General features: G+C 42.8%; 1 protein-coding gene across 1 annotated transcript in view; it reads left to right on the top strand.

The window, feature by feature from the left end:
* Positions 1–17,190, top strand: part of ALK (ALK receptor tyrosine kinase) — a gene marked incomplete at both ends in the record, with an annotated part of 722,117 nt that overhangs the window by 580,937 nt on the left and 123,990 nt on the right. The window contains one exon of the mRNA XM_083376785.1: positions 16,474–16,643. Coding sequence (XP_083232911.1) covers positions 16,474–16,643 — 170 coding nt within the window. The remainder of the gene's footprint in view (positions 1–16,473; positions 16,644–17,190) is intronic.

The following is a 17,190-nucleotide window of genomic DNA, read 5'->3' as shown; positions in this document are numbered from 1 at the left end:
GCTTTGAAAAAATTCGCAAAGGGGAACTGGCAGAGGCGTCTCAGCCAGTTCCTCATGTCACAACACGCAACTCCATGCACAACAACGGGCAAATCACCGGCGGAACTGAGATGGGGGAGGAGGCTAATAACGCGGCTCGACAGACTGCATCCTGACACATACCCAGAAGAAAAAGAGCACCCCTACCCAACCCGCACACTCAACCCAGGACAATTGATATGGGCACGGTCATATACGGATAAAAACAAGTGGGTCCAGGGGACAGTACTAAAACAAACAGGACCCATTTCATACCTAATAGCCACACAAACTCACGGTAACGTACGCCGCCATATTGACCAACTCAGACCCAGACAACCGCCACACAACTTAGAACAACCAGAGGAACTCGAGCTACAACCCCCCCCCCAGAAATACTACCTATACCAAACCAAGAAGAAGAACAGCAGGAAAATGAACTACCAGAACCAGACAATCCCCCACCCCCTCGCCGCTCCAACAGGAACCGAAGAGCCCCCGCCTACCTAAAGGACTATCAGTGGGCAGGTTCCGACGACCAAGGGGGAGGGAACGCGCCAGGGGAGGGGTAAGGGGTGTGTTATATATGTAAACAGTTAATATACATCATTTAACAGGTTGTTTCAACTAGGGAAAACATTCTGACAGGAGAACACGCGGGAACTTTGACAGCTGTCAAAGTTCCCCGCACAGCGCAGGCGCAACCACTGACAGCTCGCGGCTGTCAAAACACCGGACCATGCGGAAGCCTGAGCTGTCAAAAGAAGACGACGCGGATTGGTCCTGGTTTGACGCGGCGCCAAAATGAACGCTCCTGATTGGCCCTCGCTGACAGCTGCCGGCTATAAAAGCCGGACAAGTTATTCTATGCTTGCCTTGCTCTAAAATAAAGCCTTTTAGTAACTAGCCTGTCGTCCCGAGTGGTCCTTCGGCTACTTCATTATCATCATGGGGGATTCGAATGCTAAAGTAGGAAGCCAAAAGATAACTGGAATAACAGGCAAGTTTGGCCTTGGAGTACAAAATGAAGCAGGGCACAGGCTGATAGAATTTTGTCAAGAAAATACGATGGTCATAGCAAACACTCTTTTTCAACAACCCAAGAGACGGCTTTACACATGGACATCACCAGACGGTCAACACAGAAATCAGATTGACTATATGCTCTGCAGCCAAAGACGGAGAAGCTCTATACAGTCAGCAAAAACAAGACCAGGAGCTGACTGTGGCTCAGACCATGAGCTTCTTGTTGCAAAGTTTAGGCTTAAATTAAAGAAAGTAGGGAAAAGCACTAGGCCACTCAGGTATGAATTAAATCATATCCCTGTTCAATATACAGTAGAGGTGACAAATAGATTTAAGGAATTAGATCTGATAGACAGAGTGCCTGAAGAACTATGGACAGAGGTTCGCAACATTGTACAAGAGGTAGCAACCAAAACCATCCCAAAGAAAAAGAAATGCAAGAAAGCAAAATGGCTGTCTGAGGAAGCTTTGCAAATAGCTGAGAAAAGGAGGGAAGCGAAAGGCAAGGGAGAAAAAGAAAGATATGCCCAATTAAATGCAGAATTCCAAAGAATAGCTAGAAGAGATAAGAATGCCTTCTTAAATGAACAATGCAAAGAAATAGAAGAAAACAATAGAATAGGGAGGACTAGAGATCTTTTCAAGAAAATTGGAGAGATGAAAGGAACGTTTCATGCAAAAATGGGCATGATAAAGGACCAAAATGGCAGGGACCTAACAGAGGCAGAAGAGATTAAAAGGTGGCAAAATTACACAGAAGAACTATACAAGAATGAGCTTAATGTCCCTGATAATCACAATGAGGTGGTCACTGACCTCAAGCCAGACATCCTAGAATGTGAAGTGAAGTGGGCCTTAGAAAAGCTGAGCAACAACAAAGCTAGTGGAGGTGACAGTATTCCAGCTGAGCTATTCAAAATCTTAAAAGACGATGCAGTAAAAGTGCTACACTCAATTTGCCAGCAAATTTGGAAAACTCAACAGTGGCCACAGGATTGGAAAAGATCAGTTTACATTCCAATTCCAAAGAAAGGCAGTGCCAAAGAATGTTCAAACTATCACACCATTGCACTCATTTCTCATGCTAGTAAAGTTATGCTTAAAATTCTACAAGCTAGACTCCAGCAGTATGTGGATCGAGAACTACCAGAGGTACAGGCAGGATTTCGAAGAGGCAGAGGAACTAGAGATCAAATTGCCAACATACGCTGGATCATGGAGAAAGCTAGAGATTTCCAGAAAAACATCTACTTCTGCTTCATTGACTATGCTAAAGCCTTTGATTGTGTGGATCATAACAAACTCTGGCAAGTCCTTAAAGAAATGGGCATACCAGACCATCTTATTTGTCTCTTGAGAAACCTATATGCGGGCCAAGAAGCAACAGTGAGAACTGGACACGGAACCACTGATTGGTTCAAAATTGGGAAAGGAGTCCGGCAAGGCTGTATACTGTCACCTTGCCTATTTAACTTATATGCAGAGCACATCATGAGAAAGGCAGGGCTAGATGAATCAAAAGTTGGAATTAAGATTGCCGGAAGAAACATCAACAACCTAAGATATGCAGATGATACCACTCTAATGGCAGAAAGTGAAGAGGAACTAAAGAGCCTCTTGTTGCGAGTGAAGAAGGAGAAGTGCAAAACTTGGGTTGGAACTAAACATTAAGAAAACCAAGATCATGGCATCCGGCCCTCTCAATTCCTGGCAAATAGATGGGGAAGAAATGGAGGTAGTGACAGATTTTATTTTCCTGGGCTCCAAGATCACTGCAGATGGGGACTGTAGCCAAGAAATTAAAAGATGCTTGCTCCTGGGGAGGAAAGCCATGGCAAATCTAGACAGCACACTAAAAAGCAGAGACATCACCCTGTCAACAAAAGTGCGTATAGTCAAGGCTATGGTCTTCCCAATTGCAATGTATGGCAGTGAAAGCTGGACCATAAGAAAGGCTGAGTGCCAAAGAATTGAAGCCTTTGAACTATGGTGCTGGAGGAGACTCCTGCGAGTTCCTTGGACTGCAAGGCGATCAAACCGGTCAGTCCTAGAGGAGATCAACCCTGACTGCTCTTTAGAAGGCCAGATCCTGAAGCTAAAACTCAAATACTTTGGCCACCTAATGAGAAGGAAGGACTCACTGGAGAAGAGCCTAATGCTGGGAAAGATTGAGGGCAATGGAAGAAGGGGACGACAGAGAATGAGGTCGCTGGATGGAGTCACTGAAGCAGTAGGCGTGAGCTTAAATGGACTCCAGAAGATGGTAGAGGACAGGAAGGCCTGGAGGAACATTGTCCATAGGGTCACGATGGGTCGGACACGACTTCGCAACTAACAACACAACAATGATGTGTTCATCCTTCTTTCCATAAAACATGTTCTGATCTTGCTGTCCCATGGAAAATTGAATGATCTATATTTATGTTAGGTCAATGTTAAATATATTCTGTTGCAGGTGCTATTTCACCTTCCATATACCTATCATAGGATTAAAGTTCCCCCAAAGTTTTACAAACAAGGAACTTGTCATCACTGAATCAGGATACTTCAGAGTTCTTTGGTCGCTAATCTGTTTTCCAACAGATAATGAAGGTGGCTTCAGCCTCTAGCAGGATAGAGTAGTAATTATGAATCAACAATCATAGTCTTCCTTTCTATGTATGGTTTTATCTCTGCTAGAGGAGACAGGGAAAAACCATTGCTTTTTTGCATATATGAAGCACACAGTGTGCTGTTTTTAAATCAAGCATGGCTTAATTAGTACAGATATAAAAATGAACTTTCCAAACAGAGAATCTGAATTCATGCCATTCAAATGGAAATTTTAATCTTATAACTGTATGAAGTATTGTTGATCCTGCATATGTTCTTCCTCTAGCATTACTTCTACCAATAGTGCTTAATAGATAAAATTGTAATGGATCCATCCAAGATAATTCTTAATATCTTATCTTCTAGAGAAAGAAGATAAGAAAATTTGTTTGTTTACTTATTTTCTACTTACTGGCCTCTTTCAGAAACATTGTCATGGGAACAGTCTCCTTAGGGGCAGGATAGTAGGTTCACAAATATAGTAGATGATATCTACTATCATAGATAGTGATAGTAACTATCTACAATAGATGATATCCCAAAGATATAAAATGCCCTAATTTGGATTTTTTTAATAAGCCAAAAGCTTGTATGCATTTACTATGTAATGATTTCTATATTATGTAGAAATTAACTTCCTGGCTATACCGTACATTTTCTAAGGATGTTGTAGAATCAAGATTCTATTTGATTTTGTAGCTTATAATAATAATGTTAAGGAACATCTTGGTTAAATGTCAAGGGCTTCCCAGTAAATTTAGGTGCTATTGTAGTTATGCTTCAGTGTGATTTATTTTACCCTGGACCCAAACAATGGATCAACTCCTAATTCATTATACAGCTTCCTATTTAGTGAATCAGTTAAGCTGTCAAAGTACTGATGAGTCAGTGTCCACTCAGGATGGGTAATTATATTTCTAGTAGAATTTCTGGCTTTCATTTTATGAAAATTCCTGGCAAGGGTGCCATTTTGTAGTAAAGGGAAAAGCCAGAAATAATGGAATTAAGAGTCAGTTATTTTAAAACATAGTACAAGTTGCTTTCAGGCTTCATCATACAGAGAGTACCATCTACTGTTAAATATTGGGAATGGTGAGGCATTGACAAGGCGTTTGGTGAAAACAGCAACACATTTATTAGGTTAACACAGAAGCAGCACTAACTGCTGCTTACCTTCTATTTATACGGACCACCGATAGGCGGCGGCCAGTGGAATTAAAGCAGTATTTCCCGCCCAAAACACAAGCTAACAATTCTGCAGACAAGCAGTCTGGAGTTTAAACAGACACAGCAGTTAACTATTAATAACGGTTCTCAAGTAATTTACATTAATATATAACACCCTTTTCCCCTAGATAGTTCACAATGTCAAGTTTTGGAACATAGTCCTGTAAATACTTTGGAGGTCTTCGCGACCGCTCCGAGCATCTTGGAACTGCTGATGGTTCTCGGTCTACCAGCTCGCCTGCCAGGCTGGATAGACCAGGACTTTGGGACCCGCTTGCTATGGGTAGACCCATGTCCCTTTGGCTGGTCTGTCCGGGTAGACCCAAGCCAAAGTCTATTGATGGAACAGTTTTAGTTGGGCTGAAAGTCGGAGCCCATTGCCAGTTGTGCTCAGTGGTTGCAGGTTCCATATCCAGAGGCGGATTGCCTGCTGCTACTGCCCATTCTTCTCTACTGGAAGTCTCACCAGTGCTTGAAGACTCTAATGCCTGGCCACTGTCATTCTGATCCTGTACTTGGTTTTCACGTGAGTCATGAGCCAGTGACTGGTTCACTAGCCTCCAGTGCAGTTGGTCGATGTGCTGGTGTAGCACTCGACCGTCTTCCAGGACCACTTTGTACGAGAGTGGCCCTGACACCTTACCAACCACAGCTACCACCCACAGTGCCCCTTGACCATAATTCCGGGCCCAAACCCAGTCACCAACTTGCAAACTTCACGGTGGTTTTGGCTGTGTTGTGTCTGAGGCAACTCGGTCTGGATGCAACCGATCTAGCTTAGTAATTAAGCACCATCCCCATCTAAGTTCTGCTGGGCTTCTGCCCATGGAAGTGCAGGGCATTGTGCATTGGCAAAGTAGAAAGTCTGCCAACCAATTCTTCAAATTACCAGTGATGATCCTCTTTAACGACTCTTTGGTCATCCGAACCATGCGTTCTGCTTGGCCATTCGAAGCTGGGTGAAAGGGGACCAAAGTGGCATGCCTGATCATGTTAGCCCTCAAAAAGGACTGGAATTCCGTAGCGGTAAATTGAGCCCCGTTGTTGGATACTAGAACGTCGGGCAACCTGTGTGTGGCAAAGATTCTGTGCAGTTCCTGGATGGTCCTGGCAGTAGTCATAGTTGGGACAGGGGCAACCTCTAACCATTTAGAGTGACTGTCCATCACAATGAGGAACAGCTGTCCCTGGAATGGTCCCGCAATATCAATGTGGATTCTTGACCATGGGCCTTGTGTGGTTTCTCAGTGGTGGACTGAGGCTTGAGGCATTTTGGGTCTGGATTGCTGGCAAATGTGGCAACTGTGTACTTGGGCCTCAATATCTTTATCCAACCCTGGCCACCATAGGTAGCTTCTCGTGAGTGCCTTCATCCAGACTATTCCCAGATGTCCCTCATGCAGAGACTCTAAGACTCTGACCCTCAAGGAGTTTGGGACTATGACCTGACTCTTCCAAAGAATGCAGCCTTTGTGAGCTGACAGCTCATCCTTCCTCCTACTTAAGCTCTAAAAGTTTGGCCCTGGACTCATGTCCGGCCATCCTGTGAGCACCCAGTTCAAAACGTGACTTACTTAGCATCTTGTCTAAGGCCATCTCAGCAGCCACATCCCCTGCGTGGAGGGGAGATTCTGGCAAATCCTGGATAGCCAGGATGCATGCAGCCAGAGCAGGGTCTGGCTCTGTGTGGCAAGGGAAGCTTATTGAGGCCGTCCGCGTGGCCCATTTTCCTGCCCGGTTTGTGAATTAGCCTGTAACTATAGGCTGAAAGAAAAATGGACCACCTCAGCATCCATGGGGAGAGGATCTGAGGTGTTTGTTTGTCCATACTGAACAGACCCAGAATTGGCTTGTAGTCCGTAAAGACTGTGACTGGGTGACCATACAAATAATCATGGAATTTCTTGATACCGGCCACTATTGCCAGTGCCTCTTTATCAATCTGGGCATAGTTGTGTTCTGCCTGGGACAGCGTCCTTGAATAATACGCTATGGGAGCTTGCCTCCCATCAGCCATTAAATGGCTCAACACGGCCCCTATTCCATACGGGGATACATCACATGCAATGCTGACAGGCAGCTTTTCATTAAAGTGTGTCAGTACCGAGTTTGATGACAGCAGTAATTTGACTGCCATGAAGCTTTTCTCATGGACACTTGTCCATTGCCACTGTGCCTTTTTGTCCAAACGCCTGTGTAAGGGCTCTGCCACTGCGGCCTTGTGTGGAAGAAAGGCATGATAAAAATTGAGCAGCCCTAAGAATACCTGAAGCTCCCCCTTTGACTTGGGACTGGAAGCCTGCTGAATTGCTTTAAGCTTGGATTCAGCCAGATGAATGCCTGCGACATCTATGCAGAACCTGAGGAACTCGGTTGAGTCTACTCCTATTTTGCATTTTTCCTGCTTCAACTTCAGCCCGCTTTGCAGAAATGCTGAAGGATGGCTTTGAGCCATTCTGCCAATATTTCTACTGACTCCCCAGCTATGAGGATGTCGTCAAAATAAGGGCACACACCTGGAATGTTTTTTAGTGTGCATTCCATCACACTTTGGAAAATTCATGGGGCTACACTGACCCCGAACTGCAGGCACCAAACCCTGTGGGGTACTATGGTCTGAGCTTCTGTCGTGGCATCATCCACTGGCAGTTGCTAGTATACTTGAGCCAAATCCAACTTAGCAAATAAGTGACCTCCCTGTAGTGACACCAAGATATGGCTGACTACAGGCACCGGATATGCATGCTGTTGAAGTGCTCTGTTAATCGTGCATTTATAATCTGCACATATGCACACCTCACCGTTGGCTTTAAGTGGCATAATATGAGGGTTTCCCACACACCACTATCTACTGGCTGCAACACACCTTGTTGTACCAGCTTGTCTAGCTCTGCATCAATTTTTGGTTTGAGAGCAAAAGGCAGTCTGCGAGGCTTGATTCTGATGGGGGTTACGGTTGGATCAAGGTAGAGGGCAATCGGAGGTCCCTTGTACTTGCCTAACCTAGGGCTGAAAACATCAGCAAATTCCTGGCAAACTGCCGAGAGGTCCACTGCTTGCGTTCTGTTAATGCCAGTCACATGGATACCCAAGGCATCAAACCAGTCTAGCCTGATGAGGCTTGTGCATTGGCCCTTGACTACTCTGATGTCAAGGGGACCCTCAAACTCTTTGAACTGTACTCTGAGCGTAGCTTCTTCTTTAACTGCTACACGGGAGTTTTGAAAATCCATTAACAGGAGATTTGATGACCTGAGTTTAACTCTTCTGCTGCTGCGATCGCAAATGTGGTTAAAAATACCTTGAGACACTATAGATAGGGCTGACCCTGTGCCCAGTTACATGTGGCATGGAACTTCTTGAAGCTTGACCTTGAGTCTAAGCTTTTCTTTAAGGGGGTGATGGACACCAGTTCTAAAGATGCTCCTTCTACTGGAGCAATAGCCAACTCTGTGTTGCCCCATGGCTCCGGTACCTTTCCTTGGAAATTCTTCTTGTGGAACATCCCTCTGGCAACCTTTACAAATGGCAGTGATGTGGCCTTGTTTGCCACATGCACAGCACATTGCTGTATGGAACCTGCACTCCGAGCATCTGTGTCAGCCTCCACAGCCCGCACATCGAGTGAAGGGGACTGCCTTCTCAAATGGCCACTGCCCTCTTTCTGATAGCTTCTGCAGCTGGTCAATCTCAATGTCCATGTCAGTATCGTCAACTCTTTCTGTGTCCTCATAGTGTATGGCTTTTGGGCTGGTAGTGTTCTTGGAGGACTGCAAGGCTTTGATGGCTCCCCCAGCAGCTGGCCAGTATCTCTTTCAGGCCATCTTGGAACATCAAAGTTTCCTTCACAAAGAGCTTTTGCTGAAGGTCCCTGTTCCTCAACCCCAATACCAAATGGTCTCTCAGTCTCTCTTCGAGATCTGTGAAGTTGCAGAGATGGAACACCTGTGGTAGCATGGCAACAACTTCAGCAGCTGACTCTCCTGGCTGCTGATCCCTTTTCTTGAACATGTATCTCCATGCAATGATGGAGAGCCTTTAGCTTTTTCCTTTAGCTTTTTCTTGAGCTTAGGGTAGGCGACTGACTCTAGTGAAGGTGGAGCAACTAGGTTTTCGGCTATATCGAATGTCACCTGGCCGCACACACACACAGAAGCGTTGCAGCCTTTAAGCCATCTTCGCTATCTTGGTTAGCTCTCAGATAATTCTCGACTTGTGAAACGTACATGCTCCACCTCTCGGGATGTGACACATCGAACTCTGAAATCTTGCCGACCTTGGCCATGGTTAGCTGTGACCGACCTCTCAATGCCTTGTGCTGCTAAGGGCTTCTGTGTTGGTCCTAGGGATGGATCCTTAGGATGTGGTGCCTCCAGTGTGGCTTGCTGGCAGGCAGAGGGGGGAACGTGGTTCCTACCAGGGCGCTGATGCCTGGTCTTACCCCTAGTGACTTCTGGCTCTCTCTTCCTTAACAGCACATCCCACCTTTGATGCCATTGTTAAGTACTGGGAACGGTGAGGCATTGACAAGGCATTTGGTGAAAACAGCAACACGTTTATTAGGTTTGCACAAAAGCAGCACTAACTGCTGCTTAACTTCTATTTATATGGACCACCAATAGGTGGCAGCCAATGGAATTAAGGCAGTATTTTTCGCCCAAAACACAAGCTAACAATTCTGTAGACAAGCAGTCTGGAGTTTAAACAGACACAGCAGTTAACTATTAATAACGCTTCTCAAGTAATTTACATCAATACATAACAACCCTTTCCCCTAGATAGTTCACAATGTCAAGTTTTGGAACATAGTCCTATAAATACTTTGGAGGTCTTCGCGACAGCTCCGAGCATCTCAGAACTGCTGGTGATTCCTGGTTCTCAAGTAATTTACATCAATACATAACAGAGAGAAGGAGGGTGGATACAGTGAAAGGGGAAATGGACAAGCAGCACTCAAACTTACGTGTATGTATTTATGTATGGCGATATATAATACCTACAGCATTACTGATATAACAAATGTTAAATACTTGAAAAAATGTTTATATTTCATTGGTTAGTTTGTGGTATATTAAAGGAACTGTGAGGGGGGAAAAACATAATATCTACCATTGCTGAAGATCTCATATGTAAAAGGAATACCAGTCCTATTGGCCATCAGGATTCAAGGCAGGCAGATCACTGCATGCTTTTGTTCAGTTTATCTGGACTCAGCATGTCCAACTGCCTCAGAATGCCCTAGTGCAGAGCTCAGGAGCTGAGAAATAACAGTGAAAGGCATTTGTTCAGGAAGCAGGCCAGCTAATTCAATCTGAGCCAGTTCATTACAGTCTCTTCTATTGCTTTTTGCAAATATATTGAGCTCCTATATATGATACCAATAATTTCTTTCATCCAAGCAGCTGACGTATGCAAACTAAAATATCCTTTCCAATTTATGAAAGGCTTTAGGTATCTATCTAATCTTTTGATAATAAGGTGAGGAGAGAATGCTACCTCTGGATTTTTAGACAGGGCAGGACTCTCTGTCACTTTTTGTATCAGTTGTGACTCCAGTATACTTGAGGACGTAGTTGTCTGGATCGTCACTCTGAGCAACACCCTCAGACCTGACTGCAACTCAAATTAAGGATGGCCTGGAGGACTTGGCTGCCCAGCAACCATAAAGACAGTGGTGCTGGAAATCGTATTCTTCAGTATTGTGTTTGAGTTATAACCAGGACATACTGTATCAGTATTATTTCTGAGTAAGAGACCTAAAAAGTGAGATAAAAAATAATATTCCTTGAGCTTTCAACTGTTTCTCTTCTAAGCAACTGTTCCATGCTGGAACTCAAGGACACACATTTTCATCTCAGGCCATTTTTGCAAATCAAAAGGAAGGAATTGGCCAAGACGGGGGGGGGGGGGCAGTACTAGATCATCGACCAGAGATTTTGCATAGCTTAAGGAAAGAAAGCACTCAAGAAATGTCTCAGTCTTACAACATTTATACATTTGTTGAATCAAGACGTTTATGGTCCTTTCTTAATCAAGCATCTCTTAAATACTCCCTCTCAAGGTCAAGTCAAGATATATCATGAACAACTGAGGTCTGTAACAAGAGAGTAGAAGATTTTTCAGTCTCCAAAAAAGTCTGAGAAGGGATATCACTATGCTATACTAGTTTGCAGTTCTTCCTGCTGAGCAGAGTTGGGCAGTAGCCAGAAGCTGCCCTGAATCTCTGCCAAAATTCTCTCAGGTTGTCAGTTCAACACTGGAAATCTTGCAACAGCAGAAAAATCCACCCCAATTGGCTCTGTGGATTTAACCTAGCAGTCCTTCCTTCTTTGAATTACCACAAAAGGAGGAGGGGGGAAAAAGCCCACAAAATGCTCACTTGGTAGTCAGAGGGTAATGATAATCCAGAGAAGCAAAAAGGCAATGAACAATAGGAAGTTGGCATGATTTGCTTTAGTATTGTCAGCCAACATAATTTGAGAGACATACAGCACCAACATTGCTCCAAATTGGTGGGAGAATATAATTTCTCTGCTTTCTGGCAGACTGAAAGGAAAAAAATAAACAGTTCAGCCTCCCTTCATAAGTGCCTGTGTCTCCTTAGCCGAGTTCCAGCTTCCTAAACTGAATAAAGTTTAGTTTGCCACTGGGGACTTCCACAATATTTATTTATTTATAAAACTCCTTGGGCCACCCATCTGAAATATATATCAATTCATGGCAAATGAACAATTTACAAAAAATAAAAATAATCCATTGCAAAAAAACAAACAAAAGCAAGACACTGTATAATTATTTTACAAAACAAACAATCATTCATTGGTCTCTACTAACATCTTGCCCCTAACCCTTTGGGAATCAACAGGTCTTAACAGCCTTTCAGATCATGTATGATTTGGTTCACAGATATCTCCTGAACTATTTCCTTTTATGAAACCAACTAGATCTAGATGGAGATGCGTACGTTTCCCACCATACATGAAGTTACTGGATGAGGATCATGAGGCAGTGTTATTTTTTAACTGTTGTCCCACTCTTATGTAGCAAACTGTGCTTGGACAGCCTTGCATCAGTTGTAACTTTTATCCTGTCACTTATGCCAGAAAGAAAAACTTTCCTTTTCACCTGGAAAAGGGGGAAAAGGAGTCACATTTCAATGGCCTCTGGGGGAATCTATTAAAAGAAAAAGTACAGTTTTCAATAGTGGCGAATATCTATAGCTCAGGTATAGAATGAGGGTGAACGTTTGTTCTCCAAACTTGTGGTTTGGTTTCTGAACCAGGTTAGGTAACATCTTCAGCAGCGTTTAGGGGATGTCAGTCTTCTTCTGTTTATAAGTTTATAATATCCCCTAAACTCTCCTAAAGATGTTACCTAGCCTGGTAATGAAACATTCAGAAACCAAACCACAAGCTCGGAGAATGGATCTTCACCCTCAAAAAATACAGCATTTCATAAGTTATAACTGTTCCTCTCTGACCAGCTCCTGCGCTTACAATGCCTCAAAATAGGGTGGAATTGGTGAACTTGTTTTTTCAGAGCACAACTTAACAAACACCAAGAGGAAGGAGCCCACATAATGCTTCAGACCCAGTGGTAGGATTCAAATATGCGAACAACCAGTTCTCTGTGTGGATGTCACTTCCGGAAGTCCATTCTGGCCCTGGGCAACAAAAAATTAGCTACCGGTTCTGCCGAACTGGTGCAAACTGGCTGAATCCCACCACTGATCAGACCTGTCTTGCATGATACAGCAAAAGCTATGGATTTACAAAGACAAGTCCCTTTTCTCCATGTAGACCTTTAGAGAATAGATGTGGAGGGCAGAAACCAATAATCAGAAGAGAGGGAGTATTTTGGTAACTCTGCATATTAACAAATAAGAGTTCAGACATTGCCTCGACTGAATTAAAGAACAGCAGAGAAAACATAAACCTGGACTCATGCTGGCGCAGGTCAAAAATACTATTTTAAAAGCAGAGCACGAGAGCATCATTGCAGGCTGCCTTCTCAACAGGGTAGAGGAGAGCTGAAGATGGCATTACAAATGACCACTGAAGTGTTGCTTGCTTGCAATTAGCAGGTCATGCAGAAGAGCCTTAAGACTGGCTAAATGAATATATGGGGGGGTCGGAGGTTTGCCATTTCATCAGCATGGCTCCTTCTTCAAGCTGTGCATGTTAATGTGACTTGCCATGTTTCATTTCTAATGTTTAATGTTTTAATGAGCACACTTGGTGAGGGAAGTAATCCATTTCTACAGTGGAACTCTGTGACCTGCTCAGTAATTCAACTATAATGCCAGAAAAAGTGAAAAAGCACATCATGGAATGTTTCTATGGAAATAGGCAAAAACACCTTATCTTTTAATACAGAGATGGGACATGTGTGTGGCCTTCTAGATAATGCTGTGTTACAACTCTTAGCAATTCCAGTCAATACATATCGTGGATTGCAAATTCTAATTTATCCCACATCCCCGTTCTCATTAAGAGTAGTGGCACGTGAAACCATGAAAAATAAAGAAGGAACTAAAGGCAAACTTTATACTGGAGAAATGTCGTCCAGACCAGGCAAATGATTAGATAATCTTCAAGATTTAAATACCTGAGCCATGTGGAGTTGGATCTTGAAGATTATCTAATCTTTATTGAGACTTACTAAAACTGCTAAAGTTTTATTTCATTCTCAACAATGAGACGAAGCCAATTTTAAATGGCAAATAACAGCATCAGGAAGGGATTTTATATATAAGAGTAAAAGGATCACAGGGGGACTTGATTACTCTAAACCTAAGTGAAATCAGTTAGACTACTTTGCTGTATGGTATTTTAATTAATAGAAATCCAAATACCATTGGAGCATAATTGAAAAAATTATAATAACCTTCAGGGGAAAAGATGAAACCAATTTTTCTAAGCATATTAAAAGAGATAACTATATAATTGCTGGCAATACCTTCTTCTGCATTCTTTGTACTTCTCTCTGCCACTGCCTGAATACAAAATTATTCATTATAGAAAATAAACTTCTGTGTATTTTAACATGTAGTTGTTAAACCATGCCTAGAGAGAGGGGGGATTTGCTATTTAAAAATCATATGAATATTAATGTATGTTTTAGAAAAAAGGCATATTTAAATGGTAAGCTGAGGTGAGAATTCTTCCAGCGTAGTAAGTGCCCTGTGTTCGATGACAGAGGTTTCACAGAGGCCTTGTATGTTGTATCTGGTACCAGAACTAAAAAAAGCCTGTCCAACAACTAAAATGTATAACAGAAACTTAAAGGTGAACTACATGAAAATGATATTAATATAAGAGATTTATCTTGCACGGTTACAACGACAGACACAAACATAACGGCTGGGTTAGGAATGCCAGAATGATTTATAAAGTAAAAAGATGCTATGAAGGAGAAAAACAGTCACATTCTATGAATGGCAACATTCAGAATTCCATATTACCTCCCCTGCCCGCTTAAGGTCTGTATGAAATGAATGGAAAATACCATAGAAAGTTAGGCGTTATTGCTATGCAAATAACAGCTAGTACTGTATTGGTTTTTATTATTTTTTTTACCCTTTTGCCATATCAAAGTATGAAGTTTTAATACTTATCTAAGACTGATGGAGATTAAATGTGCTTTAAGATCAGACTAGATCAGGGGTCTGAAACCTTGACAACTTTAAGACCTTTGGACTTCAGCTCCCAGAATTCCTCAGCTATGCTGGCTGAGGAATTCTGGGAGCTGAAGTCCACAAGTCTTAAAGTTGTCAAGGTTGCAAACCCCTAGTCTAGATCAAATAGAACTAATTGTAATGCTAGAGATGTACTTATTCAAGATCCAGTCCATCCCTCTAGAACAGACATGTCAAACACAAGGCCCGGGGGCCGGATTCGGCCCGCGAAGTGGTTTCATGTGGCCCGCAAAGCCATTCTGGAAACAGTGAGGGAACGGCCCCCACTACCTTGGCCCTGGCCCAGAGACCCTCCTTCTGCCAGAGACCCTCAGATCTGTCCCACTCCTGCCCAGGCCCCCATAGGCACCCTTGATGCGAACGATGTAGAGCTGGCCACGCCCACCCAGTAGGCCATACACACTCTAGCCATGCCCACACAGTAGGCCACACCCACTCTGGCCATACCCACCCGGCCCCTTGAGGGCAACCGCAATGCTGATGCGGCCCTCAATGAAATTCAGTTTGGTACCCCTGCTCTAGAAGGAGCCATGTTTAGGGATGCACCTGAGCCCAGCCCTATCCCTAGATTCTTGGCTAATGGTTCAGTTTAAGTTTAGCATTTGTCAACGCTGTTTATTTTCTAAACTAAACTTCTAAACCGGCCAGTTTATCTTCTAAATTAGTCTATTGCAAGGCAGTCTATGCAGGTAATCTCTGAAGACAGTACAGAAAATTCAGTTACTGCCGGATGTGTGGATTTCCTATTCTAGTCCATCACTTGCTTAGAAGCATCTGCACTAAAAAATCAGGTACTTCTCAAGCCAAGTCAAAGCATTCAGTTTTAGTAAGTGGCTTCTCTTTGGGAAGTCTCAGCGTGCCCCCTTCCAGCAGATCTTTTGATGAGACTTTGTCTAATAACCTCGACATTAGCAAATTCCTTTTACAGTGAATATTCAGCCAAGCCCTTCTTTTTGACTCCCACAAACAAGTGAATATGCTTTTCTTTCAGTATTCATTCTGTTCCACTTTTTCTGCTTTACTTTGAATTGTGCTGTTGAACTCTGTTCTTACTTTTTGTTGGTAGTGGGTTGTTTTTTCTTGGAAGCAAATTAATGTAATGTTGGAAATCACTATAAAGTTTGCTATTGAAATATTCTTAGTAAATATAGAAAGGGGCTCTAAGATAAGTTGGAGTGAAAGAAGTAAACTCTTATACTCTCTAGAAAGAAATGCAGTGGTTTGATTGCCAAACCAGCCAGATTACATAGAAGCCACAAAGTGTGATGCTGAGGCTTATTTCCCGCAATATGGCATGCAGAAGGAATAAGAATGAAGCTCAAGGCTAAAGCTTTAGAACTTGAGCTTTAAGTGGCTGAGAAAGTATTGGAACCAGCATAAGCCATCTCTGAAATGATTACCAAAACAGATATTCCATCTACTGCTTCTCTGTTGTGTAAAATAAGGTACATAAGAAAAGGAAGTGGCATTTATATTCCAGAGAGAATGTGAAACTCTTTTACAAATTCAACTTTAAATTACTCAGGTGGGTGGGGGGGGGAGAATGAGCAAGCCACATGCAACCAGTGGAGAAGTATTCTCAGCATTTCTTCATAGTACATGCTTCAAGTGAACACAATTAATTTGACATAACGAGCCATGGTGGTGCAGCAGTTAGAATGCAGTACTGCAGGCTAACTCACTGCTTACTCCAGGAGTTCAATTCTGAGTGGTTCAAGGTTGACTCAGCCTTCCATCCTTCTGAGGTCGGTAAAATGAGGACCTAGATATGCTGACTCTGTAAACGTCTTAGAGAGGGCTGTAAAGCACTATGAAGTGGCATATATGTCTAAGTGCTATTGCTGTAATGCAGATGGTTGCTGTTTCTTAGCACGCTGTTTTCATTGATTTTGCATACATTTTTTCTCTCTTAGCTTCAGATATCATGGCTCCTCCAAGGCAAATTGCTTGGAGATGTCTCCTTTGTCCTTGTTGAGAACAAGACTGGAAAAGAGCAGAGCAGAAAGCTCTGGCAGTTGAATGACCAGAAAGGATTGGGAATATGGCAAAAGATGATCAGACCTCTCCCTGACGTTTTTGACAGGTAGGATATATCATGCTTCTTCGTATGTCATTTGACTGAATGAATTCTTGACTGACTGAAACTGCTGATAAACAATGATGACCAATGAAGCTTTTCTCATTTAAATTCAGATTTAAGCTTTTTTATTATTATTTGAAATCTGTGTGGTTTTTTAATAAAGCAAATTTCATCTACTTGGGCTTGGTTGTCCAATATTTAATGGGATCAACACAATCATAGACAGAAAATATAACTTTTTCTCTACTGCCATTGTTCTTAGAACAATTCCTTTTCCTCCCTCGCGTCAGTCATGCTTGCCCATAGCTCATTCTTTATTTGTTCTTGCTGCATGCTGATAATGAATGCAGGAAGTTTCTTTTTGAGGCAGTGACTGGTTTCATGATGATTCAGTTCAAAACTGCTTCCTTGACCCCAGACTTAATATATGCAGTCACTTCAGGAGATAGTCTTAGTATCTTTCTAGCATACGATGCACCTCTGGAGTATCTTACAAAAGATACTTTTTCTTCTGCCTTGCACAGGTTTTTAAATGGATTGAAATCATAGA

The sequence above is a fragment of the Vipera ursinii genome (genome assembly GCF_947247035.1).
Source record: "Vipera ursinii genome assembly, chromosome: 1".
NCBI classification, from domain to species: domain Eukaryota; kingdom Metazoa; phylum Chordata; class Lepidosauria; order Squamata; family Viperidae; genus Vipera; species Vipera ursinii.
This window is presented reverse-complemented; position numbering and strand designations above follow the sequence as displayed.